The sequence below is a fragment of the Boleophthalmus pectinirostris genome, unplaced genomic scaffold (assembly GCF_026225935.1).
Source record: "Boleophthalmus pectinirostris isolate CB_2022bp ecotype Guang Dong unplaced genomic scaffold, ASM2622593v1 HiC_scaffold_1, whole genome shotgun sequence".
NCBI classification, from domain to species: domain Eukaryota; kingdom Metazoa; phylum Chordata; class Actinopteri; order Gobiiformes; family Gobiidae; genus Boleophthalmus; species Boleophthalmus pectinirostris.
This window is the reverse complement of record NW_026570970.1, coordinates 25,127,193-25,152,799: the sequence shown is the minus strand read 5'-3', so window position 1 is coordinate 25,152,799 and position 25,607 is coordinate 25,127,193. Positions and strand designations below refer to the sequence as shown.

At 39.2% G+C, this 25,607-nt stretch overlaps 1 protein-coding gene across 1 annotated transcript in view; it reads right to left on the bottom strand.

Moving 5' to 3' along the window:
• Positions 1-25,607, bottom strand: part of LOC110156043 (ephrin type-A receptor 6-like) — a 186,121-nt gene that overhangs the window by 86,057 nt on the left and 74,457 nt on the right. The window contains exon 3 of the mRNA XM_020920227.2: positions 461-616. Coding sequence (XP_020775886.1) covers positions 461-616 — 156 coding nt within the window. The remainder of the gene's footprint in view (positions 1-460; positions 617-25,607) is intronic.

The following is a 25,607-nucleotide window of genomic DNA, read 5'->3' as shown; positions in this document are numbered from 1 at the left end:
GTGTGACCCATAGACTCTAATGCACTAGAAGAACACAGCTGTATCTGTAATCATTTATCACCCAGTTAAAAATACAAATAAAGTGAACTGTGGGCTGTTTTGCAAGATTTAATGCCACATTGTGGAATGTTCTATGAACGTGGTGACGAGCAAGTGGCAGACCTCCAGAAATAAGAACTGCCTAAGCCCACTGATCAATTATAACTAAAAGTGTACATTAAAAGTACATAAAAATGTATTGATTTATTGTAAAAGCATTTTTATTTTAAGGCTTCTGATTCTCCGTGAGGAATGGTGTGATCAAGAACCAACTATTATTACTGATCTCAACTGTAAATTTTCTTTTTGATATTTCAAATTAAATTTCAGTGTAAATGATCCCTGAAAATGTCTCTTATCCTTCATTAGAAAGCATTATCACATTGTACAGACATCAAACCAACAATCCAGCAGTACTCACGCGTGCAGGCCATAGTGGGCGGGTCTTTGTCTGCGCGGTAGAAGCCCGTCTCACAGCGGCACACGGCTGAGCCCTCACTGAAGCTGAAGCTGTGAGGAGGACACTTGGAGCACTTTATGTTTCCAGCGAACGCCTTGAAGAAGCCCGGGTGACACGCTGAGGACAGACACACAAAAACAAAAGACATTAGGCCAAATCTGAACCACTCATGCAATTCAAGTTTTACTTTAAGTCGTAATCAAAACACTGCTAAAAACATTACTAAAATGTGTCACTATGTTTCTGTGATATGAAGTTGTGAGTGTGAAGCTTTGTGTGCATCACATAATAATCATGCTTTTAAATAAATGCAACTTACACCTGTGGCACATCTGTAAAATAACTTTTTCACATACTCTATTTGAATTCAGAAAGCAGGAGAGAGCATCTTGCTGAAATGCTTCTAACAAATATACAGTTTAAGGAGCTGTACACAATTTTTACCATCTCAAAAATATGAAATGAGTTAAATGAAACAGTTTGCAGTGGTTCAAACTCATTCCTCACTTTCCTCATGCATTCTGAGCAAGTATTCACCACTTTTTGTTTTACATATGTTTCACAACCTGGGGCCAAAGCAGAACATCCTAATAACAGCCTAATAACAATAAAAAAATGCTATTATTACAAGGAATCAGAGAAGGACATAAAATGGAACATTGTGCAGTTGTACGTGTGCACTGCTAACCTCCTTCTATCCCGTCTCTACTACAGCTGCAGGACTCCCCTCAGCCTCTCAGACTCTTTATTTTCCCCGCAGGTGACTCTAGACACTTTTCCCAATCAATCACAGCATCAATGATATCTCTGACAAGGTCTACCCATCAAACTTTATCCCTCCATAAATTACTCATAACTCATCAATTATCTGTCTCCTCTTGGTAAAATACAACCCTCAAACTCTGGATCTGAAAAGAACAAACAACAATGTAATCAATAAATAAAGCCGACTTCTTTGTCAGAGAGGGGTGTATTTAGGTGTCCAGCCTCCACATTCCCATTTGCTGCAGTTTGTCAGTGAGTTCATCGATTTCACAAGCAGCGACAGTGCGGGCCCAGATCACCTTGAAGAGGCCACAGTCTCTGAGCTGTGAGCGTCTCTGCTGTGCTGATGAATGGAGCTGCAGGGGACAAGGAAGACCCCCACACCAGAGAGATCTTCAAACACAGACAACAACGAGAACACGGGGGACGGTTTAAATATAGAAATTCTATCTTAGAGTTGTATAATTCATCTAGATTGAGATTGATAGAAATAAATGACAGCACTGTTATCCTTGCATGTAAATTGTCCCTGCATTTTGCTTGAACTTTTCAGTGTTGATGACAAAGGGAGAGGTATTCTGTATTTTTGTCATTTTACGCTGTTTTTTTGCTTGTTTTTTTGTGACAAACTTAAATTGTAAAAAACAAAAATAATAATAAATGGTTTCACTTCATAGAAACCGTCTGACCTCGCAGCTTTGGAATTTGTTCGTTCGACGATATCATTTTTATTTCATTGGTGTCATTTAACCAATCGCTGCTATTTGGTCGTGGTATGTAATGCGCCACTAACGGGGCTAACTGGTATATTAAGCTTTTCCCAAATCCCATAGGAGAGAGCAATATCTTCTTTCCCCTTGATGAAATTCACCAAACATTCTCTTTATCCGAACTTGCACTTCCGGGTTTTTTGCGGACCGTCTATTGTATTTTGATTCCTGACCTAGTTGCTGGAGAAAAATGAAATTGAGCAGAAGCAGTAGGTGGCGCCAGCCTTGCTATTAAATCATTGCATTATTTCTGAAAAAGAAAAGAAAAATTAAGTGAAAAAAGAATGAATGTGAATTTGTATATTGGAAATTATTATTGATAGAAAGTTTTATTAAATAGACAATTTGGACAGCTGAAGGTCATACTGAAACTGCTGAAACTATGGGCAGTTCTGGTAGACAAACAGGATTATTATAGTAATAGTAATAAAAATAGTAATAATCAGCTTTCTTCCTTTCTTTCTTCTAACTTCTTTTTTTAAGTGAATATATGTACAGTGCAGTTTCTATTTAAACCACTGCCATCACGGTCTATGTTTAACACTATGATGAGTTGCATACCCAACGGCGGACCAAGGCTGCCTCTGTCATTAACCTCTGATATGGAGTTGTCCTTGAGTCAAAATCTGTCACTCACCCCTCATATTAACCCTGCACCCCAGCCCCCCCGGCCCACACACCTCCCCCACTCTGCCGGACCCTGCTTTAGCCAGTCAACCTAATGATGCCACAGTCCGACCTCAGCAGAGCGGTGGGGATGTTTTGAATCCTGCCCTGCTCCACTGCGGTCTATCTGGCCCGGACCAATGGACCCAAGGCCACTGCACACGAGGAGGGACACACAAATGATGGCAGAGAGGTTATATCACGCACACATACGCACACATGCACACACTGGGAAAGGGGTCTTGGCAAAGCTGGTGACAAACGGTGGACTTGACCAGAGTGGACAGCCTGTCAATATGAGTGAGACCTGGATATTTTGACTGAAGAGAGACAAGCGGGCACTTAAAGGCGAAGTCTGCAAATCAAAATGTCATGCTTTTTGGTCCATCAAGGTCAACATGCTGCGAAAGGTTAGTCAAAACTTAAATATAAAGAAACATGTGAGAGAACTGTACTGACAATGTGAAAAAAAAAAAAAAAAAAAAACCTATGAATGAGAATGTTACATTGTGCACTTTTAACATGCAACTAAAGCACAAATATATTTGCATATTGCAAGTTTTATAGCTGTTGTACACTGAAAGTAGCAAATTTTACAATCTTGCCATGCAAGATGAAAACTATAAACAAAAACTATAAATCTAACCCCTGCAGTCTCTTTTCTCGCATTCTGATTATAAGAAACATCATAACAATGGCAGAAGTCTGCCATATCTCTCTCTATATACTTTACTACTAGCCATGTTAAGAAAGAGATAGCTACATTTATGGTATGTATGGAAAATACATTTCTGGTATCAGCTGCATTCAGGTTTATGCATGTGATAGTATATGGCCATATTTTAAAGAATATTTCCAGAACGATATGTGAAAGTGTAATAAAATGTGTTGAGCGGAATATTAGCATACACAATCTCATGCATGTTTCGATATCTTTACTTCACACGTAAATATAGATGCACAGCAGATATGTCTAAAGCATAGGTGTGTGTATGAGGCGAAGCCTGAATGAAGCCTGCGGGGGGCGCTGATCTACTCTGAGCCCTTTGCCCAAGGTTAATGAGGTCTGGAAGTGTTCCAGAACATCTCCAAGAGCTGAGTCCACAGTCCCAGCTCGGAGTCTCCGCTCAGGCCCCTTCAGACCAGAGCGGACCACATGGAGCTGAACCACTACAGCACATAGAGTGGTTTAAACTTCACTGTCCATCACACCCATCTGCCCCTCTGTCCTAAATTATACAGGACGACTAAGTCTAATCGAGTGATCTCAGCCCTGTAGAAATTGCACATTACCACATTACAAGAGCATGCTAACACCTCATTTCCTTTGGCTAATAGTCAGGCTATTCCAGCTAAAAGACCCAATCACATCCAGGAAATAGACTTAAAGCTCCATCTACTTCAGAGTGTGAGAGTGAGTGCAGAGGAATGAACAGGTCGTGGACGGAGGCCGGTGATGGGTCCCTCTCCAGCGAAGAAGAACAATTCCAAGAGGAGCACAATTCTGCAGCATTTACTATCAGAACCACATCAACAAATGTTGCAGAATAGTTCAGCTCTTGAAATCAAAAGAAGCCAGCGAGGTGAGCGAGGAGGAGGCCAAGCAAAGGATGAGTTGCAGAGATGGGAAGATGCAGCCTGAAAGTTAGTGGAAAAATGGAGAAGAGTGATCCTACACTTTCATTGTCACATCACATACATGGCTTATACTTGACTTACAATACTCATACCTGTACAAAACCATAATCATGGTGTGTTAATTAACAATACACAGCATACTAATAATGTCCATATATTCAATGTAGGACAATTTCCATGAACAAAAAGGTTGTTTTTATCATTTAATTGTTTTGGGACAGCCCTCTATCATACCCAACAGGCATTAAAACATTATTGCTTACAGAAGTGCCTTAACTTTTGTACACAAAGGTACATTTTAACTGTACACAGCAAAACACTGCTTTGAGTGGTGAGGCTAAAAGTGACTCAAGTGCAATCTTTCACAAACAGGAGATTACACAATTCTCAAGTTTGCCTAGAGAAAATGTCATCAAATCTTTGGTTCAGTAATGTAACAAAACAATCCCATCCATTTTGCTCTCTAAAGAAACAATCTTCATTCAAGTTATCACCAACACAAGTGGATTGGCCTAAGTGTCATCTATATTTGAACGGCTTCATCTCTCTCTGTACAGCACCTACAAACACTTTAAAATGACTGAAATAGCACGTCTCTCTCTTAGCGTCTCTTACAAAGCCCTCCTCTGCCTCCTCTGAATCATTACACATGTAATCAGGAACAGCACTCAGAGGCTCTTCAAATGAACAGGCCTCTCTCTCTCTCACCCTCTCTCCCTCTATCTCTCTCCCTCTCTATCACCTTCTCTCTCTCTGCACTCACTTTATTTATTTTGCTCCGATAAGGCGCTATCTGTGATTCACACTGGAGAATGGAGAGGCACTTCTCAGAACATTTCAGCTCAGGTCTTAACAAAGATGTTTCTTAATTAGTGACAGAAGGCAAGCCCCCAGTAAAAGAAATAAAACAGGCTATTAATTAAAGATGCACAATGTAACTTTTCTGGTGGAGTCCATGGAGATGTTGTGTTGCCTGGAATGTTCCATCATATGGCATTCAACTTACCTTAACTCTGTGGAGTGGCAACCTAGCTCAGGGGGGAAAAAAATACAAATTCTAATATATATTCAAGGTAAACACTGCTTCTATCAATCAATCAATCAATCAAACTTTATTTATAAAGCGTTCACACTCACATACATAACATGCTAAAATACATACAACTACACTTAGTAAAATGTGAGGCTGAATACAGGTGAACCAGCTGAGAAAGCACCATCAGAGGAGCCGTCTACACCACGAGCAGAGAGCCGTCAGCCGCCACCAGGAACGACCACAGGGCCCAGGGGAGAGATGAAGCCAAAGCACCACCCCTCCACCAGGAGCCCACAGGACAGACCCAGCAGCCGCAGCCGACCTCTGCTCCTGATGCAGAGGGCTCCTACAGAGGAAACACTGTAAATCCTAAAAATATGCCTAAAATAAATAAATATAATAAAATGTGTACAATAGAAACAAGTAAAAGTATAAGATTTCAATCAAAAGCTAAGCTAAAAAGGTGGGTCTTGAGCCTATTCTTAAAAACATGAACATTCTCTGCAGCCCTGAGCTCCTCCAGCAGGCTGTTCCATAGACGAGGGCCGTAGTACTGGAAAGACGCCTCTCTGTGAGTGTGTGTCCTGACTTTGGAATGACCAGGAGCCTGCTGCCAGAGGAGCGCAGGGTCCGCGAGGGTTCGTAGGGTAAAAGCAGTTCTGAAAGATAGGGAGGCCCAAGACCATTAAGACATTTAAAAAACAGTAAAAGAACTTTAAAATTGATCATAAACCTCACAGGGAGCCAATGCAGTGATTTTAAAACCAGTGTAATGTGGTGCTTCTATAGGTAAAGCAATTACATCTCTATGAAGTCAAGTCAACCCAAAAGTTCTGATTATAACTAACAATGAATAACTAATGTAATAAACTGTAGAGACCAAACACATGAAACAGTCCTGGGTAAAAACTGTCTGGATCCACACAATATCTTGATCATGTCCCAGATATTGGCATCACAGATAAGTGCCTATACATTGTTTTCATCCTTTTCATGTAGATTTCTCATGCCCTCGGAGGTGTTTACAAGTTGGCATTTTAACTTTCACAAAGACAATATTGTACTATGTTGCAATCTTCTCCAGCTGGCTTTGTGATTTTAATCTCAGATGACATTTAGGGATCAGTGGATTTCACACACACAGAAATTATTAAAATGTTGACAATGTATTTGAATGCTAAGCTGATCCTAAAGCTGCAACAACAAAAACAAACAACTATGGGAATAAGGTACTACAACTATTACTATGAATACTATTACTACTACTACGACTACTACAACTACAGTACCTCAATTACTTATAGATGGAAACTAGGGGTGTGCAAAAAATTGAAACATTGATGTATTGTGATTTTAAATTTGGTGATACACTACCGTTATCATGGGCTGCTGTACTGATAAATCACCAAAAGTATTTCTTTTTAAATTTTTTTGTGACAGCACTACAATTTTGCTGCTTATTTAGTGGAATTATTTTTTGTTTATACAATACAGTTGACATTTTCACTGTTTTGATGATTAGAATCGATGTATTTCATATGAACTTTGCATAGTTAGTGGTTTTACAAAGAAATATTGATCCTAAACTGTATTTGGTTCTTAAAAAACAGCAATATATCACAGAGTATCATGTGTAATATATCGATTATCACATGTATCACCATATTGTGATAATATCATGAGCCTTGTATCATGTATCATATCGAATTGTGAGCAACCTTGTAATTTCCAGCCCTAATGGAAATAGCCATTTACACTTAGTTTCTTGATATACTATATTTTTTAATTTGCACCGTCTCTCTGAGGTTAGTTTAAATTGCGTACAATCGCTTTTCATTTAAATTTGTCCATTAATACCCTGTTCTGCTGTACTCCGCCATAGTAATTTAAAGACCATCAATTACATTTGTGATTTACTTCAGCTTCAATTAAGAATTTAATTAGTTATTTTTCGCACCGAGTCTGGATCATTGAAGCTTTAGAGAAACACATCGACCACAAGTCCATTACAAAGATTCCAAGGCAACGGACAAAGTAAGACTCTTAAATGTGAGTTATTTTTACTCACATTAGGCAATCAGTGCTAATCATCTGTATTGCACTGACAACAAGGTCCATGTACAATGCTACACTAAAGCCTTCTCTTCACTACCAGTTCAAAGAAAAAACTGAAATCTATTCCACTGCCTCCCAGGTACACACACACGCACACACACACCCACACACACACACACACACACGCACACACACACCCACACACGGACACACACACGCATACACACACCCACACACGGACACACACACGCATACCTGTTGTTCTCATGACATACATTTTCATGCAACTGCACATTTTTAATTTGCACCAAATGCAACACGAGCCCACACGGGAAAAGTCGATAATTTAGAGCACTATATAAGGGAAGTAAATATGATACAAAACTCAAATGTCATTAGAGGAATGTACACAAGAGAGGAAAAAAGTGGGGCAAAGTAGTAAGAGATAGAGGAGCAAACTGGGAGAATGTTGTACTAAGTAAACAGATGTACAGTAGTTGTGGTTGAATTGAACATTAGCGTTGACAATATTTTGATATTACTTTGTGCCATCTGGCCACTGTGAGACTAAAAGTGAACCTAAAATACAATAAAAGTAAAACAAAGTGGGTACATCATGAATATGCCTATAAAACTTTTTTTTTTACATTATAGTTTTAACAGTCAAGTACCATTTTGAAGAGAGAAATGGGTAGGAGTCATGCCGTATTCTAATCATAATTTATTATTATTTGTAAAAATCAAAGTGCAATTTAACTATTTTACGTTATTTTTTACAATGTTTAGTTATGAATCAGAGATTCCCAGTGAAGCACTTTTTGCTTTGCTTGTCTTCCTTCCTTATTTACCGAATCAACAGGTGTCAGCATTATTTGTTAAAAGCTTTACAACAGAATAGCTTTTAATTCCCTATCAGCAGAAAGCATAATTTTTCTTAAATCCAACCAAACTACACCCACAAACTAGCTGGTAATTAAACATTTATAGTGCTGTACATTTAGAACATTAAAAGGTTATAAAGAAAGCAATTAAATTACATCAATAAACCATAAGTACTAGATTTAAGCTCAGACAGCACAGGACAGAGGCTCAGAGACGGTGTTGTATCTACAGTGGCATTATCGTGCGTGGGATCTTTTTATGGACTGGAGAGGTCATCCCTTTATGGCTGTGTTTATGGTGCGTCTGAAGAGTCCGGTGTCAGACGAACTAACAAGGCGGTAAACCCTCCAACAACATCACTTAGCCAAGCGAAGGAACGCCGCGGACCACTCTAAATCTCACCACGGAGACAAAACACAGAGGCGCAAGGAGGCTACGGGTGCCCTGTGAAACAAGGGCTTTATGGGCTCTGTGATAATGGCCCGCATTGTAAAAAAGACACTAAAGAGGCGCGAATTTTAAGAAACAGGAACGACTGCGTGGAGATAGTGATTTGTGGATGGGTTCCTTTATGACTTATGACTTAGAACTGACATTTCGCAAGTACATTTGGTTTTGGGGGGAGTTATTACAAACTTCTTCACTTGCAAAACATTTACACTTTGTGAGTAAATGTCATGTCACAAATAGATTGCACCAATATATTAATGGATTTTAAGGTGCACTGTGTAACTTTTCTGGAGGGGGTACGCCATCAGCTTGTCTCCATGGTGATGTTATTGCTTTACCAGGGATGTTCCACAGTATGGCAATGAACAAAAATATCTTGCATTTACTCCATTATAGGAGTTTTTATTTCTCAAAACTACAACAAAACGTGCATTATTGTGTACTGTTAGCAGGCTCACTTACAGATCTGATGTGCAACTTAGTGATGTGTCTGTTTGTCTCCATGGAGATAGTTAAATTAAATGCCATACTGTAGAACATCCCAGGAAAAAAACAATAACAGCTACATGGAGTACAAGCAGGTGACGAACCCCCTACTAGAGAAGATACACCTTTAAACTACCTCAATTCCATTAAAGGTGCACTATGTAACTTTCCTGTACTCCAGCTACTTGTCTCCATGGTAGGGGTGTTACGATATCCAAGTCTCACGATACGATATTGCTACAGCATGAACCTCATGGTACGATATTTATTGCAATATCATGGGAAGGCTCACGATTAGAGATGTAACAATATCTCGCTGTACAATATTTTCATGATATACATACAAAATGTGAATATGTGACTTTTCCTCTTAAAATGCCTTAACAAGACTTAATCCAAACAACTAAGACTCAAAAGTGCTTAGAACTGTTATTTCTTCTTGTAGTCACTGAAATGGAGCAAAGGATCATGGTCTCCTCTGTCTTTTAGCTATTGCTGCACCATAACTCTTAATTTAAGCAAAGAAATATAATTCGATATATTGTGAGGGTCCATGATATTATTGTGAGAACATTGACGATATGATATCATGATATTTCAGTTATTGTTACATCCCTACTCCATTTAGATGTTATCACTTTGTCTGGACTGTATGCCATTCCATTTATATTCAGGAAGAAAAGCAGGTAACGTCACCATGAACATGATCTGACCAGGTTATGGGTCAGATCTGTGGAGATATGACAAAAGTTACATATAGCAACTTTGATTACTGAATAAAAATGTTCTAATACAGATGAGCTTAGAGTAAAGTGAACATATAAACAAATTCAGAAAATCTAATGATTATGCAAACATTATGATATGACCAGTGACAAGAGATGAGTAAATAGCCGTTTAGTATAGGCCTTATCCTGAACTGAGACATCAGTGTTGTATTGTCTTGTTCAATCTATCTACAAACATGATAAGAGATAAGTGGGACAAGACACAATTCACACAAGATGAGATGTGTCCTCAAGAACGAGCCAAGACAGGAGCACGGACTCACATTTTTAAATTTATTTTTGCTGTTATTGTAGCACTGGAAATACTGCTTCTCAAGAGGTGTAACCCTGCACTGTTAACCTTCTTTTTTGTCCACGGAAAATCTTAAGACATGGAAAACATCTCACAAAATCACTTCTCACATGTGTGTACAATTTTACGGGAACTTTAACTCACGATATCTAATGTAACGAGATCTTGTCCGTATATATCCCTATAAATAAGTGCTTCTGAATGTTACTGAGAAACGGTTATGGTAGTCTGAATACCATCACAGCCGAGACAGGCTATGACAGACTATTGTTGCAAAAATACAATGTCATATCTCATTCTCTTGTAAAACTTCACTATTTTTTTTTTTATTTGTGGGAATCCATCCACTATATTGACAGCAAATAACCCTACAGCAAAGCCAAAAAAAAAAAAAAACACTTTGTCACTTTAACAGAGGATACAAAGCTTTATTCTACCAAAGAGTATTACAAATGGACATTGAATGAATTTCTTAAACCTTGTTCTTGCCACGACTGATGCTGATTGTATTCCTAACATGCTGCTTAAGTTAACAGCAAATTGCCTTTAGCAGAGGTTGCATTAGCATAAAGGCCTTCTAGTCCAAAATAAACAACTGCTGTGTCTTCTGAAAAATAGAAAAGCCCAAACAAAAGAGGAAGATAATGATACAGCGGCATTTTAGAAACATCCACGTTGACAACATAATGAAGATGCAGTGAAATTACAATGGATCAGTCAGTTTGAACACTTGGGTGAGACTCTCCTCTGTAGCAGTTTTGGCTTTTAGACTTCAAGCACAAATTTCATCTATGAAATGAAGCATTTTTTTAAACCAAAGAACAACATTGAAAACATTTATAAATAATAAATAATACATTAAAACACTGCACACTGAAATTAGCTGCTCATTTTGATTTCTGTGCTGCTGTTATAATACTGCCACCCCACCACTTAGCACTTATTTCTTTTCACAGTGAATTTAATGAAAACTATAGGTCTTTTCTTAATTTACATCATGATAAGTAAACACCTCTTTTTGAGAGAGAGAGAGAGAGAGATATTATGGATCCCAAGGGAAATCCAAATTTTGCTGCAGTGAACTGGTACAGTTTTGCTGCAACATTTATACTGTGCTTCTCAGTGGCCTTTGTGTCTCAGTGCAGTTTAACAGAAGGACTAGTAAGGGAGGGTCAGCAGATCCTGTGGAAGAACAAAAGTGTCCCTCCAGGGGGAACCAGGAGAACACAACAGGAAAGGCTAGTATTGTAGTCAAGACCGCACTAATCGAGACCAAGACCTGTCTGAAACCACAGGGTCCCGAGACCGAGACAAGACCAAGACCATGGCCCATCAACCAAATCAAGACCATCTTTGTCATTTTCTACATTTATTTGTATTTTGGTCAGTTATTTTGGCACATATAAATCAATGTTTTAAAAAATCTATCTCTATTTTATCTGACAAGTGTTAATTTAAGCTTAAAATAAGTCAAGCAAACTGCACTACACTTAAACACTCTGTGCCCCTTTATTGACCCTCACCCAAAGTTTGAGATCTCCTTCTTTAAACCTACATCCATTGGCACTTTTCAGAAAATTGCTTCAAAGTGTTGCACCAGAATTGTAAAAATATATATCAAACTAGTCCCCTTGAAAAACAACACATAACACGCTCAAGACTTCTTTTATTTGGAAATATATTAGGATTATAAATACTTAATATTCATAACATGTTCCTGTGCTGTGTGGGATGTTCATGCGCCATCCGGATGCCCTCCCGCAGCAGCGCACAGCCCCTCGCCTGCTCCCTGTATCGGCTCAGCACTGCTCTATAGTTTGGTTTGATCTGATATGTACAAAAGCTGCTCATTCACATGAGGCCGTTTACAGCGATGTCCTAAAGTGTGTTTTCTTACCCTGTCTGCAGTCCTAATGCAGCCGGGCTCTGACAGAGATCAGTGTGTGCATTCAGTGACAGCTCCGGGCTGTGAGAGTAGAGCAGACGCGCATCTCGTATGTGCTGCTCTTTTGGCAGCAGCGGTCAGTAGAGCTTTGTACAGCGGCTCAAGAAGCGAATAGTGCACATGAACACTGCTCTGTACAGACACCTGCGCATCCTGCTCTGTGTGCTCATGGCGTATATCAGTCACTTGTGCGGGGCAAATGCAGGTCGTGCAGTCACCCTCATGTTTTAATGGTCTAATCCATGTCTCTGCACAAAGCAATAACATCAGAAACATTTACATGACAATAAACATATTCCATAATCCACAAGACATCCACATGCGTGGGACCAAATGCAGTGGACACCTGTGAGACGAGAATGTGAGTGGTCAGCAGTAGCAATGGTAGGAGTGGACTGCCGGGACAGGCAGGAGCGGGTGTGAACAGGGGGAGAGCAGCGGTCACTGAGTCTACTGTGGGATGGGGAGCACATGAGACAGACACAGATCTGCTGTGTAATAGAAGGCAAACGAACTGTGAAACGCAGAGAAAACTAAAAAGGTTGACGTGTGTGCATGTGCATGGGCTTACAGGGGTGCGCATGTGCACGGGAGTGTTCAGAACACAAACCCAGCCAATTGTGTCACAGCCCAACCAAAATTCTATATTCCTGGTGCCCCTGCTGGTGCGTACTTGCATCGTGGGGCTTGAATTGCACATGCTGTACTTGCTCGTTGTTAAACTCCCATGATATGATGTTAAGAACTGAGCCCAGAGTTTAAGAAACATGGAAAGATATTTTTGGAAAGATATTTTTGTCAGCAACACATTAGTAAAAATCCAGTGTAAGGGAAGGGAGCGAGAAATCATTAGACAGAGTTCAGAGTAAAACAAGTCTCATGACAATGAGACTGAGAGAAGATTTTGCCTGTCGTTGTGTGGGGGTGCATTGTGCAGACAGATACTAATTCAAAGACAAATATGGCATTGAAAAAGTCTTTGAGCATTTCTATGTCCTGATTTAAACTTTAGGTACTTTATGTTGGCATATTAAGATATCAGGAATATGCAGTCTCATTCACATACAGGGTGGCAGTTACTTATTTTGTTCACTTCACAGTTCCAAAGGTTTAACCCCGACTCTAGCCAGGGCATTCGGTTGTTGTGTTTTTGAGTAAGATACTTAGCCTATAGCATTTTTTACTTTTATTTTTTATTTTTCTCAATCGCTTTTCTCTATTAAAAATTGACATTTCCAAACAGCTCACACAAAATCCTAAACAGAATTTTAGCTTTCCAAAACTAAATTTCATCTCAGCAGAATGCAGTTTTTCATTCAATATTGATCAATCATCTCCCAAAACCAAGTTTTTCCATCAAGACTCCCAGACTGTGCTCATGTATTCTTCTGTGCTCTTTCGTCCCTTTGCCGGTGCAGCTCAAAAGTCTCAGTCCTGCTCTCAGTGACCACAGCTCTCTCACACTTTACACATATGAAGTTGGGACTGGATGAGTTGTGTTTTTTGCCTAAAACCCGTGAACAAAAACAAATGGGATGACTAAAATTGAAAGATGTTGGAATAACAAATACACCGGCAAATACACCAACACTATGTTTGTAATGCATGTGTTTTTACATAAAATTACAGATGTTTACATCTTACTGTATGTAGGATGTATGTATCCTAAAGACCTTCTTCATGTTTGTGTTTTTTTTTGTTTTTTTTATTTCCGTTATGTTCTGTTTAATTTTGTTTCCTGAAATGAGTGAGTTTGGACCATTGTCCTTAACCACATGAGAGTAGGCCTGTAGGTGAATTTACTGATCATATATGTTTGTGAATGAGATCTGTGTCAGGTGTTCTGAGAAAGAGCCTGAGAACTGTGTGAACTGATGAGAAATGTTCCAAATAAGTTGACCACGTGTGCCCCGTTCAGATACATGCTCGAATCAAAACCAAGTTTAAAAAAATGTGCTAAAACAACAACAAACTATAAACTATGACATATTACCATAGTCAAGATAATTAGTTTCAAAATGGCACCTAGAGTTATGATTGGTCAATTAATCACATTTAATCAAACTGAGATCTACTAGTTTGCTTGGTCAACATAGTCTCCATTCAATCCTGTGGCAATGAAAGTTTGTTTTTTGGACCAGACTTTGGAGGACTAAATTGGATTATTTCCCACAGGAATGATAGTACACAGTAGGTTGGTTTCAATTGTTCTCTTTCTTTTCACTTATTTGTTTTTTAGTCTTTCTAAACATATGTTCAAATTTGACCACAAAAACACACCGAACTGGTAAACAGCAATCCTTTGTAGTCTTGCCAAGTGTAGCATTCATTATTGGCAGCCAAGGAGCTTACTGAGTGTAGAATGACTGAATATGTCCACAAGCTCTATATGTAACAATAATTGGGACAGCGCAAGACAAACAATTTTTGATGGCGATTATTCACATGCGTCTGCAATGATAAGATCTCTCCAGGACCGGACATGTCGACAAAGTCAAAAGGACACAACATGATACATCTTACAAAAAGAAACTGATTGGTCTAATGGCAGGAGCATAACAGTGTCCATTGGGCTTCACTGTGACATAGGTTAATGCTCCACTTACTCATTACAATGATAGAAGACACATTTAGAGGATGAGCAGATCATAAGGCTGTGCAGGATTAAAGCACCTAAATTGACTGATGTATTTTAATCTTACTTCAGCTCCATTATGCCATCTCCGTATCATTATATCATTATATCATATCCACGGCCCACCTAGATCCCCGCTGTGAATGTGAGTGGCCATTCTTCAGCAGGATACATGTAACCTTTCCAGGTGTGAATGGGACTTGCATTTGTTTTCCTGAGCAGCAGCGCACCTTAGCACACTGTCGACTCTCTAATGTGGTTAGAGTTTGTGCCTCAGAGAAGTTACTTAGCAAAAGGACACAAAGCGCTTCACACACCAGCCCCCTTCGTGATAAAGTGTTCCGTCAAAGGATGAGCGGGGAACATTTGCCAGTAATTAGAGGAGAATGAGCACAACTGGAGCACGGATCTCTCTAGTTAATGATCTGAGGAAAGCAGAGTGTACTTTCAGCAGACACACCTGTAACCTGCATGAGCGTAACCCGCATAATGCAAGATAACACCCAAAGATTGAAATAGGATCATTAGCTAAATTTGAGTATTATGTATAACTTATTAATATGGATACAGGTCTCAGCATTTTGTAACGACTTTAGAAAGGCACTTTGCAGAGGAGCAGAAAACTGTTGTGTCCTTAGGCAAGACACTTGACCTGCATTGTCTAATATGAATGTGGTGCGTGCGTGAGCAGTGGTGGTGATAATAGTAAGCCTTTGTGTTACTTAGATCCTTGCCAACTTCAATAAGGATAACAAATACACACTTTTAGACCACAAATGGGTGTTTGAAAGCCTGTGACTGGACCAGAATTTTGCTACTTATGTAATAATAACAATAGAGGTATTTTTACACAGTAGTGTTCTTGGGGTTTAGAGGTGGGTGAGTAAACTGTGCCAGATGTCTAAGTATGAGTACTACAGAGCAGCTAATTCGGTCACTGCTGTTCTCTTACATGTTTGGAAGTTGTAAAAAAAGAGAGAAAAAATTAAGAGAACATATCAACAAACATTTTATGGTGATCTAAATGTAAGACTTTACATGCTTTATACTTCCTAAACTTGCTTTCACTGGGATAAAAGATTTTTTTTTTTTTTAGCTCTACATGTGCAAAACGTGTGTGGGCAAAAACTACAGCGCTCGTTCCTGTCTCATTTTCGGATACACAGATTACATTGCAGAATGTCTATTTAAAGTTACATTTGTATCTTGTTTGGCTGCCATATATCAGTTACTTTTTCACCTGAATAACACAATGAGGGGCGACAAATAAATGTGTAAGTGTGTCAGACTCTGGTCACATATTCTTTAAAAAGCGGGTGGCAAATCGTACACCTTTACCTCAAAACTGTAATACTGAGAAAGAATACAGACATTTGGAGCTTACATACAGATGCTGAAGTTTTAGAAAGGTGTCTATTGGAAAGGGTGAAAATTGGCTAAGAATATGCATGCTGTGCATTATTATGGCACATTATTAAACCCAGGTGAGGATTTTTTTTTGCAATTGTGAGATAGAGCTTTTGCGAAGAACTTTGACACAATATATATCAAATAAGCATGTATGAATACCGCAATAAATGCCAACATAGCTCACTAAAATTGTCAGTCCATAATTATTAGGAAATATGTGGGTTTTGTGTTTCATAGTAGCGCTGCAAGCCATTAGTCGTTTGGTTGATTAATTTGTCAATGGCATCTTTATTATCAGTTGGTTATCAGATTTACATGAACCACGGCAGGAAAAAAGGCTTGCAGGAAATTAACTGTAGTTTCGTATTATCCTTTTTTTAACATCAAATCTGCAGTTTAATAAAATAAACTTACTTACTAGTTTACTTTTTTTGAATGCAGTAATTTTTGCATAAACTTTTGCGAGTTTGGTGCCTTTGAAATGTCTGGCTTTCAGGTGTCATGCTATTGCCCTCTGAAAACAAACCCAGATAATCCATTAATAAAAACATAATGTAATAATAATAATGAAACTTAATGCACATTTCCTCGGATGAGATCACTCTCTAGGATTATATGTCTGTGTACTAAACTCCTCATTTACGCTTTTCTAATCTCTCTTCACACACTGAGGCAGTCCGGTCCATCCAGCCCGATCTGCTCCTGATCCATAGACTGTAATAGTGTTTAATAAGGCTGACATTACGGCAGGATAATCCCACTCTCTCATGCACCGACACACAACCAATTCCATTTCCACCACCTCAGCCATTTCAAAAGCTCATTTCGGGGGGAAAGGAGGTAGGTCCGGGCCTGCTGCGAAACACAGAGGGCCTCAAATATCAATTACGACTGATGAAAAAGAGGGAGAATAGCTGATGGGAGCTACTTTTCCTTTAACGCTGTCCTATTCATTTCATTTTAATGTTTTTATTAAAGAGCGATAAAAGCATATGATGAAAGGAAATTAATATGGGAGAGGAGGACAAGTGGATAGAAAAGTGGACCCATAACATAAGTTTAAAGTTTAGTAAATGTATGCAAAGCCAGCACATCTATGGGGGTAACTATTTGACCAGCTTATAGGGAGGAGGGCTTCATGTTGGCACGGTGACAGTACTAAAATCTGAAACTCGATTTTGATATAGAAAGGACTCACCATGATAATACAGCACATATGTTTTAGACATTAGAATGAAATTTTCAACAAAAACAGCTTCTTTACAACAGACAATTCTTTTCTGTATAGTAATAGTAGTAGTAGTAGTAGTAGTAGTAGATGATATGAATTAGTAACTTCTTTTAACTAGCCAGTAAGCATTCTTTAAGTTTTTTTTAGTAAGTTACTAGTTAGCGTACTAAAAAAACTGCTTCAAGATACATGCTGTACTGTCTACGCTGTGCGTTGAAGAAAGTGGAAACAAATGAAAAGAGCATTAAATGTACTAACAACGCAAACCCAAGGATTGTCAGTACCATATAGGAGTATGCGTTATCCTGTATGTCATCTATAAATATTTTAAAGTGAGTATGAAGTGCCTATGGATAGACTAAATATTGTTGTGTGACTTCAACCATTTTGTGGATCTCTGTGAATCTCGAGATTTGCACATTGCTCCATCTTTTACAAATCACTCTCCTGTCCCCAGTTTGTGTAATTAGTTTAGTTTGATTGCATTTGCACAGAACAGGCAGTGTGAAATGTCTTATTGCTTTTGAACTGAACACAGTGGGTAAACTAATGCGCTCAACATGATCAATAAATCATATCTGAGCACATCAACTCCCCGCCAACTGGAAAATGAAGATGCTTCAGCTCAAAGGTGAAAAATCCATAAAAACTATTCAAACTAAAATTATTCAAATATTTGAATCCCAGTAAAGCATACAGTGTCTCATGCAGTGATTTTACATGTGTATATTTTTTTGTTCATGCCGATTTATATATTGCAAGTTTTTCCCTAATGTGTTTACTGTAATAGGCTATTTGGGAAAATTTATGTACTGAAAATCCCCACGTCTCTTTGGTATTTATCTATGTTATTTATGAACGTCTGTGAATATAACTAACTTTGTTCTTCCTTTTGTGATTCAGATGGCAATGGTCCTGGAGCTTTTTCGGCTGCAGAGCGATGGGACATCACCAATGGCCACATGGTCAGTGTTAGTAAGTCTCTTGATAGACAGTGTTAATTATAGTTGATTATATGCAAAACTAACTTTGACTCTTTCACAAAGGCACCCAAGACTGCTGTATATGGCAGAGAGGTTTTCAGACTAACTGCCCCAGAATATAGAGGACATGCCCTGCCTGCTTCAGCTGAGGGAGGTGGTCCTGGATTCAGTCCTTGCTCTCATGTTCAGCCAGTGGACGCCTCCCATGGATGCTCCATATTTTAGCTGAGTGCTCCAGTGTTACTTTTATCATTATTTTCAGCATCAAACGGTCCAAAACATCATGGCAAAAATCTTTCAGATGTTTACAGGAAAACAAGTTTTTCAAAATCTGAAGTCCTATTCAAAAAGTCTGCTCCAGGCCATTACTATTACCACAGCTGACAGAATCTGTGAACTATTCCCACAGATAAATACTGAAGAGGTTCCACAGTTCACTGAAGACCTGGAGATACCTGATCTCCTTTCATCTGAGCAAGGAACTCTAAAAGAAACTGCAGAAACACCCCCTGAGGCAATCCCTGCTACTGAACAAATCCCTACTGTTGAACTAATACCTGCTGTTCAACTGGTATCTGTTCTTGAACTGGCACCTGATCTTGAACTGATACGTCATCACAATCAGATACCTAAAACAGAAATCTCTGATCCTAGACTGATCGGTAGAGCTCCAGGTTGCAGTATGGCCTCCCAATACTCTAGAGCGCTCTGATACTGTGGAGCTCTCTGATCCTGTTGAGCTCTCTGTTACAGTAGAGCCTGATAAAGTACAGCCTCCTGATACATTAGCGCTCCTTGATACAGTTAAGACTCCAAATACAATAGAGCTCCCTAATGCAGTAGAGCTCTCAGACACCTTTAAGCTTCATAATGTAGTAGAGTACTCTGATACTGTAGAGCCTCTTGATATAGTAGAGCTCCCTGATACAGCTTCATGATGCAGTAGAGCCTCTTGTTACTGTAGAGCCTGATGCAGTAGAGCTTGATACAGTAGACAGTCCTGACACAGTGGAGCTTGAAGTTCATACAGAGCTACTCTCGCTTCCCAGATCCTGACTAAGAACAAGTCGTTCCTCTTGATTTATTGTCATCAATAAAAGTATATCGCATTGCAGTTTGAAGTCAGTTATAGTATAATTCTATAAGCTGTCAAAAATCTTACCTGTCCAGCCAGAAACAAGTGGTTTGACAAAATTTTACAACGAGATAAACAGCATGGATTTTCTCAAAATCAACAACTGAAGCACCAAACTATCACTTATGTAAAATCAGTTATACATTTTGTTCTCAATGTTATGAGAATTTTATAGAGGAGATGTCTTCCGCATTTGAGACACACATTCACCGTTATGTTGCTTATGTAGTGTATGTCTTTAATGTTTCACTTACACAGTATTGTTCCCAGTGTTCCCGAGAGCATGTGCAGTTTTACTACAAAATAGAAAACAGTTCAATATAACGTTTGAAAAAATACCTGTGGATATAGCTGTGCAATCTTCTCACTGTCCCTCTGCCACAGCTCCCCTCCTTCCCTACAGGGTGGTGAAGGCAGTTGGTCCACTTTGTAAAAAAACCCCTACCGTTCGCTAATCACACTGACCGCTAGTTTCAAAATTAAAGCTGTCACAAGCCCTGCAGGACACCGTTTGGCCCAAGCAATGTGGTTCCTAGCGCTTAAATGGATACGCCACAAGAGGCCTTTCTTATCGGAGCTTTTCACACGGAGGTTGCAGTTAAAACCATTTAGCTCTAATTTAAGCATTATGTCGAATAATCGGTGATGGAGGATTGGTAACAGATGGTGTGCAGGCTGAGATTGCATTGTTTTAGAGTTGTGGTGAATAGAGCGCGCTCTGTTGTAATGAGAAAAATGGGGATAGTGCCACATAGCAAAGGCAATAACATGAGTCATCTTCATAGATTAGGAACAATCCAATAGTTATGTACTGCTGTTTGTAATTACAATGGTGACATTTATGGCTTCTGAAATTTCAGTAAAGATTTCAAACTTGATAGGAAATATTGATGAGTAAATTATTGAATGCATGAAAAAAAAAGTTCTATAAACTGTACAATCTAGACCTTAAATAAAACCCATATTTAAGCACAGTCTATAAAATTTTACATGTTGTCCTACTGGCAGAGTTGGCTTTTGACTAGGGCTGCTTGATTATGGAAAAAATCATTATCACAATTATTTTGGTCAATATTGAAATCACAATTATTCAAACTATTATTTTTTTGTTATATGACGCATTTATTCAAGCATTTCTCTCTCTCTCAAAAAAAAAATAAAAATAAAAAATCACAATCACAATTAGGCATGTAATAATATCCAAATATCGAAATCTCTCAGTACGATATTTTCACGATATACATCTCACAGTACTATATTTTTTGGAGGCTACAAAACTGTTAATGTGATTTTCCTCTTAAAATGCCTTGGCAATACTTAATCCAAAGAACTAAGATTTGTAAGTACTGAGAACTGTTATTTCTTCATGTAGTCTACACTGAAATGGAGCAAAGGATCATGGTCTATGTAGTTCCCTCTGTCTTTTTGTCTATTGCTGCACCATAACTCTTAATTTAAGCAAAACGACTTATAATTTGATATATCTTGTCATGGTCTACGATATTGTTGTGAGAACTTTGACGGTACAATATCATGATATTTCGGTTATTGTTACATCCCTAACGAGGACAGGAAGAGCAGTGAGGACAGCTAGAGACAAGGACAGGGAGAGGAGTGAAGACAGTCAGAGACAAAGACAGGAGTAGGAGTGAAGACACTCGGAGATGACACTGCAAAACTTTTGTCGCTGTGACAGTCCTTATTGAAGGTCAGCGCAGATTCACTGTGTGTTTTAGAATGGACTTTATTAACTGTTTTTATCACATAAGTGACATTAGCGTACCTGACAGGTTGTATAGTATGACCAAGTGTGCCGAGCTTTGGCCCTCCTCCTCCAACAAGGCCAAAGTCCCAACCGGGCTGTGTCTGGGCACGGTTCGATTGCGCTCACACTGAACAAACATACTGTGCTTTAGGGGCTATCTGTGCACGGTTCTAAAGTCCTAGCGTGAGTGCACCCTAAATCACTTCAACTCAATTATAATGAGTGTGGAGATCGTTTGACATGAAATTGTGATCAAAATTCCTTACTTTTTTGCTTTACTTTTAACTATGGCTCATTTTATTCAGGGCCTTAATTAACTTTAAAAAAAAACATAGATGTCGTGCAGCTGATTTGGTGGGATGCAGACAAGTCGTTCAATTAAAGTTAAGCAAGAAGCTGTGGTTAAGATGAGTCTCTAGGAAATGAATGTACGTCAGTGTAATCTCCCCAAGAAACCCAGCATGCATGAATGTGAGTGTGATATTTTAATTTCAGTGTTTTCTTCACTTATAGTTCTGCATATTTGCTGTAATGCAGGTGTGTTGCAGCTCAAAGTCTGTATAATAAACAGTAGCATGGGACCCAGGGCAGCAGGTCCTCCCTCCAGCTGACGTACTGTAAATCATAATAACTACACAAAGATCATTTAGAAGTTGTTGAATGTGCAGCTCTCTACAAAGCACAAAAGCTCCCCCGAGCCAATGCCTTGCTTCTGCAGAGTAAAAAACAAAAAGAAAAACAAGGCCGACTTTTCTGTATGCGCTAAAGACAGCTATATATCATGAGGAGATTACAAAATGTGGAAGTATGTAGTTTAATATTTGTGCAGGGAGCATGATATGGTGTGTAACAGCAGGACATATGCCTTATACTAATGTAAAAATCCATTATACAATAGTTTTTCTCTTTTATGGTAAAAGTAGTGCAGGATTTGGATAAAAATACAATTCCACAGTCCTGTGTTTGGACTTAAGTGTAAAAAAAAATAAATACAGTGGTCGCTCGTTTATCGCAGGGGTTACGGTCTAAAAATAACCCGCAATAGGTGAAATCCGCAAAGTAGTCAGCTTTATATCTTACAATAATTATACATGTTTTAAGGCTTAATTAGACTGTAAAACCCCTCACCACACACTTTATACACTTTTCTCAGACAGGACAGTTACAACCCTTTTTGCATCCTTCTTAAAAGTTATTGCTTCTGTTGTCCTTATGTTATTTTCCTCCTTCTTTATGTGACGAACCGAAGATTAATTTATTCCGTAATGGAGCCCTATAGCGCAGAGTCCTGCACGAGTCCATTTTTGGAGACTCGCACCCATCCGCACCCGCACAGTACAGCACACCCGCCCATTAACCCGTGATTTTATCAAAGTTAAACATGCATCCACCTGTTACCCGCCCAGGCTCATCATAAGGACTAATCTAGGACTGAACCAGGAGGACTAAACGAGGACTAAACTACGACTAAACCAGAACTGAACCAGGACTCACTGTCAGAATGGGCTTGGAGGTGCGCCCGTGTAGACTGTCGGGTGAGAGGCGAAAGGATTGTGCAGAGCTCCACGCCCCACGGTTCAGACCTGGTTTAGATATGGTTTAGTCCTGGTGTAGTTCTGGTGTAGTTTTGGTGTAGTCCTGGTTTAGTCCTGATTTAGTCCTGACCAAGCCCCGAGGTTTCAAAATGGCCGCCTATTCAAGTCAATGTGCCGAGCTCAATGCCGCATGATCCCAGATTAGCTTAGACCGGCTAGGTACTTCCGGTGGCTGTGGGCCGACCAAGCATGCGCAGTAGTGCTCTTTTGTCCTGCAGGCACACGCACGGAACGCGGGCTCCTGTATCATGTGATCTCTTTGACCAATTAGAGTGAGAGGAGATAGAGCAGAGCAGAGCAGAGCCGGAGCTAACGCTAAAGCATTTTTTAAGACAACTGAGGATTTTGAGCTGAGAAAAAGTTTATGATATAAAAATAGGTAAAAATCGCCAACAAATCCAGCATTTTTGAAAGTTGTAGGTGCCCTGTCAGCCGAACACGAGCAGTTTGTGATTACATTGCACTCTTTGAGAAAAAGGGGATTTTTGTTCCGCTGAAGTTCCAGTAAGTGGCCACTACATCAACTGGAGGCAGCTATAAGCCAGCAATACCCTATCCAGTTATTTTAATAGATCCATGGTCCTGACCCACCCGAGTGTAATTACTACCTGCCTGCATACCCACCCATAATTCCAGAATGTTAAAACCCGCCCATTTCAGCAACTATTTGCCTGTATTCGCGGGAACCTGACCAGGTACAGGACTTTGGTCTACAGTCCCTTAGCCAATCAGGATGCAGGGAGAGGAACGCAATGCATGTTCATATGCTGTAAAAATAATAATAATAATAATGATAAAATAAAAAATAAAAAAAAGAAATCTGCGAAACATCAAGGCCATGAAAGGTGAACCATGTTATATAGTGAAGGACGGCTGCAAATGTATTTTTTTTCCTGTTGAAAAATGACTGTGTTCATATAATTTATCTATAGGAGCTTAAATCAGGCTTGAATTGAAACACTTTAAACATAGTATATTAGAATGATATGGTTCCTCTTAAGTAAACGTGAACAGGGTTTATAAAAAATACTTGATGGAACTCACGTCTGTAGATATCCCCAATTAAGCCCCAGTGGAGTCTTCCTGCAGTTTTAACATATTAGAAAAATGCAGTGTCAAAACCTTATGCTGTATCCTATTAGCCTAACCACGGGCAACTTCACTGCAAGAACAAGAGAACATGCTTCCCATTGTCTGCTCTCCCAGTTTGTCTATGTCCTGTTTTATTTTTATCTCAGACACACATTACCAAACCCTGCTAATTCTCCCTCCAAAACATGCAAACACATCCGCCGCCCACTCTCCCAACACCTGCTACTTGAGCTGCAAAATAACAACTCCGAGGCTAAGGTATCACCCCTGTCTTCGTGCTAAAATATGGCTTAATCACGTAGCGAGAGAAAAGGGGAAGATTTTAATTAGCCAGGCACAAGAAGTGTTCATTAAGCGTCTCCGCCGGCCCATTGCATCCTCGCGGGCTCTGTCCTGGTGCAGAGCTGTGGAGGCCATTAGGTAGGACTACGTAGCGATGAGGGGGAACTGATAAATCTAGCACACAGCAGGAGACAGATGATGCTTCGGCACTTTTCACTGCGATAGAGGGAGGTAAATCGTAAGGCTGTCAATAGCACTGGCTGAGTTATGGACTTCAGGGTGGAAAGCAGTCAATATCAGTGGGTGAAAAGTTAAAAGTGAGTTTGATATGTTGCGGCGGAGGGAGCAAATGTGGTGCTGATTGAAAATACTTATGATGAAGAAAGAGAACTTGAATTTAAGTATTTGAGTGCTGGAGGCAATCACAACAGTAACAACCGCTACCTCTAAATATTAAAACAAATGTCTTCTGATTGCAGGTGAACTTCTTTGACAGTATATTTATTAACTGGTTCATCATAATTAAGTATATAACTAAGTATATAATTTAAGTTAAGGCAAGGTGGTGCACAATCAAGCCATGTACATAATGTTTGTAGATATGAGGAGTGTGAATTAATTTGTATTATAGCATGGTATTTTTGCAGGAAATTAAAACATTTAAAAATGTAAAAAAGCTTTCCAAACAACTCCTACGACATTGGCTGGAGTAAAATCTACTTCATTGTTGTTTATACTGTTTCAAAGATTGTCAGTGAATCATTTTCTCCCTATTTCATGTTTTTAAGATGCAAACACTACTAAACGAAGATTTTTATTTTTTTTAATAGTTAATTCTTCAAAACCACTAGCAAAGACAAGTCATCAAAAAACTTTGTAGCTGCAGTATAAGTGTGTATGCAGCATTTTACAGATGGACAAATATTTATGATTTACACAGACTGGAAAATGCCTCTGTGCAAAGTCATAATTATTTGTTTTTGCAATGCCAATTCTGATGACAAACAAGATCTGGAGAACATGTGTCTCATTTGCGAGGCAATCTCCAATTAGCACAAGTTTTCCGCTGCAAGCACTAAAGCAATGCTATAAGAATAGCTGTGATGCTCTTCATATATAATGCATAAACACCTCCCAAGTCGGACCAGCGTTTCCCCTGCTCCCATAATCCTTTCCTCTCCCACTGCCAGCCATCACACTATATCAC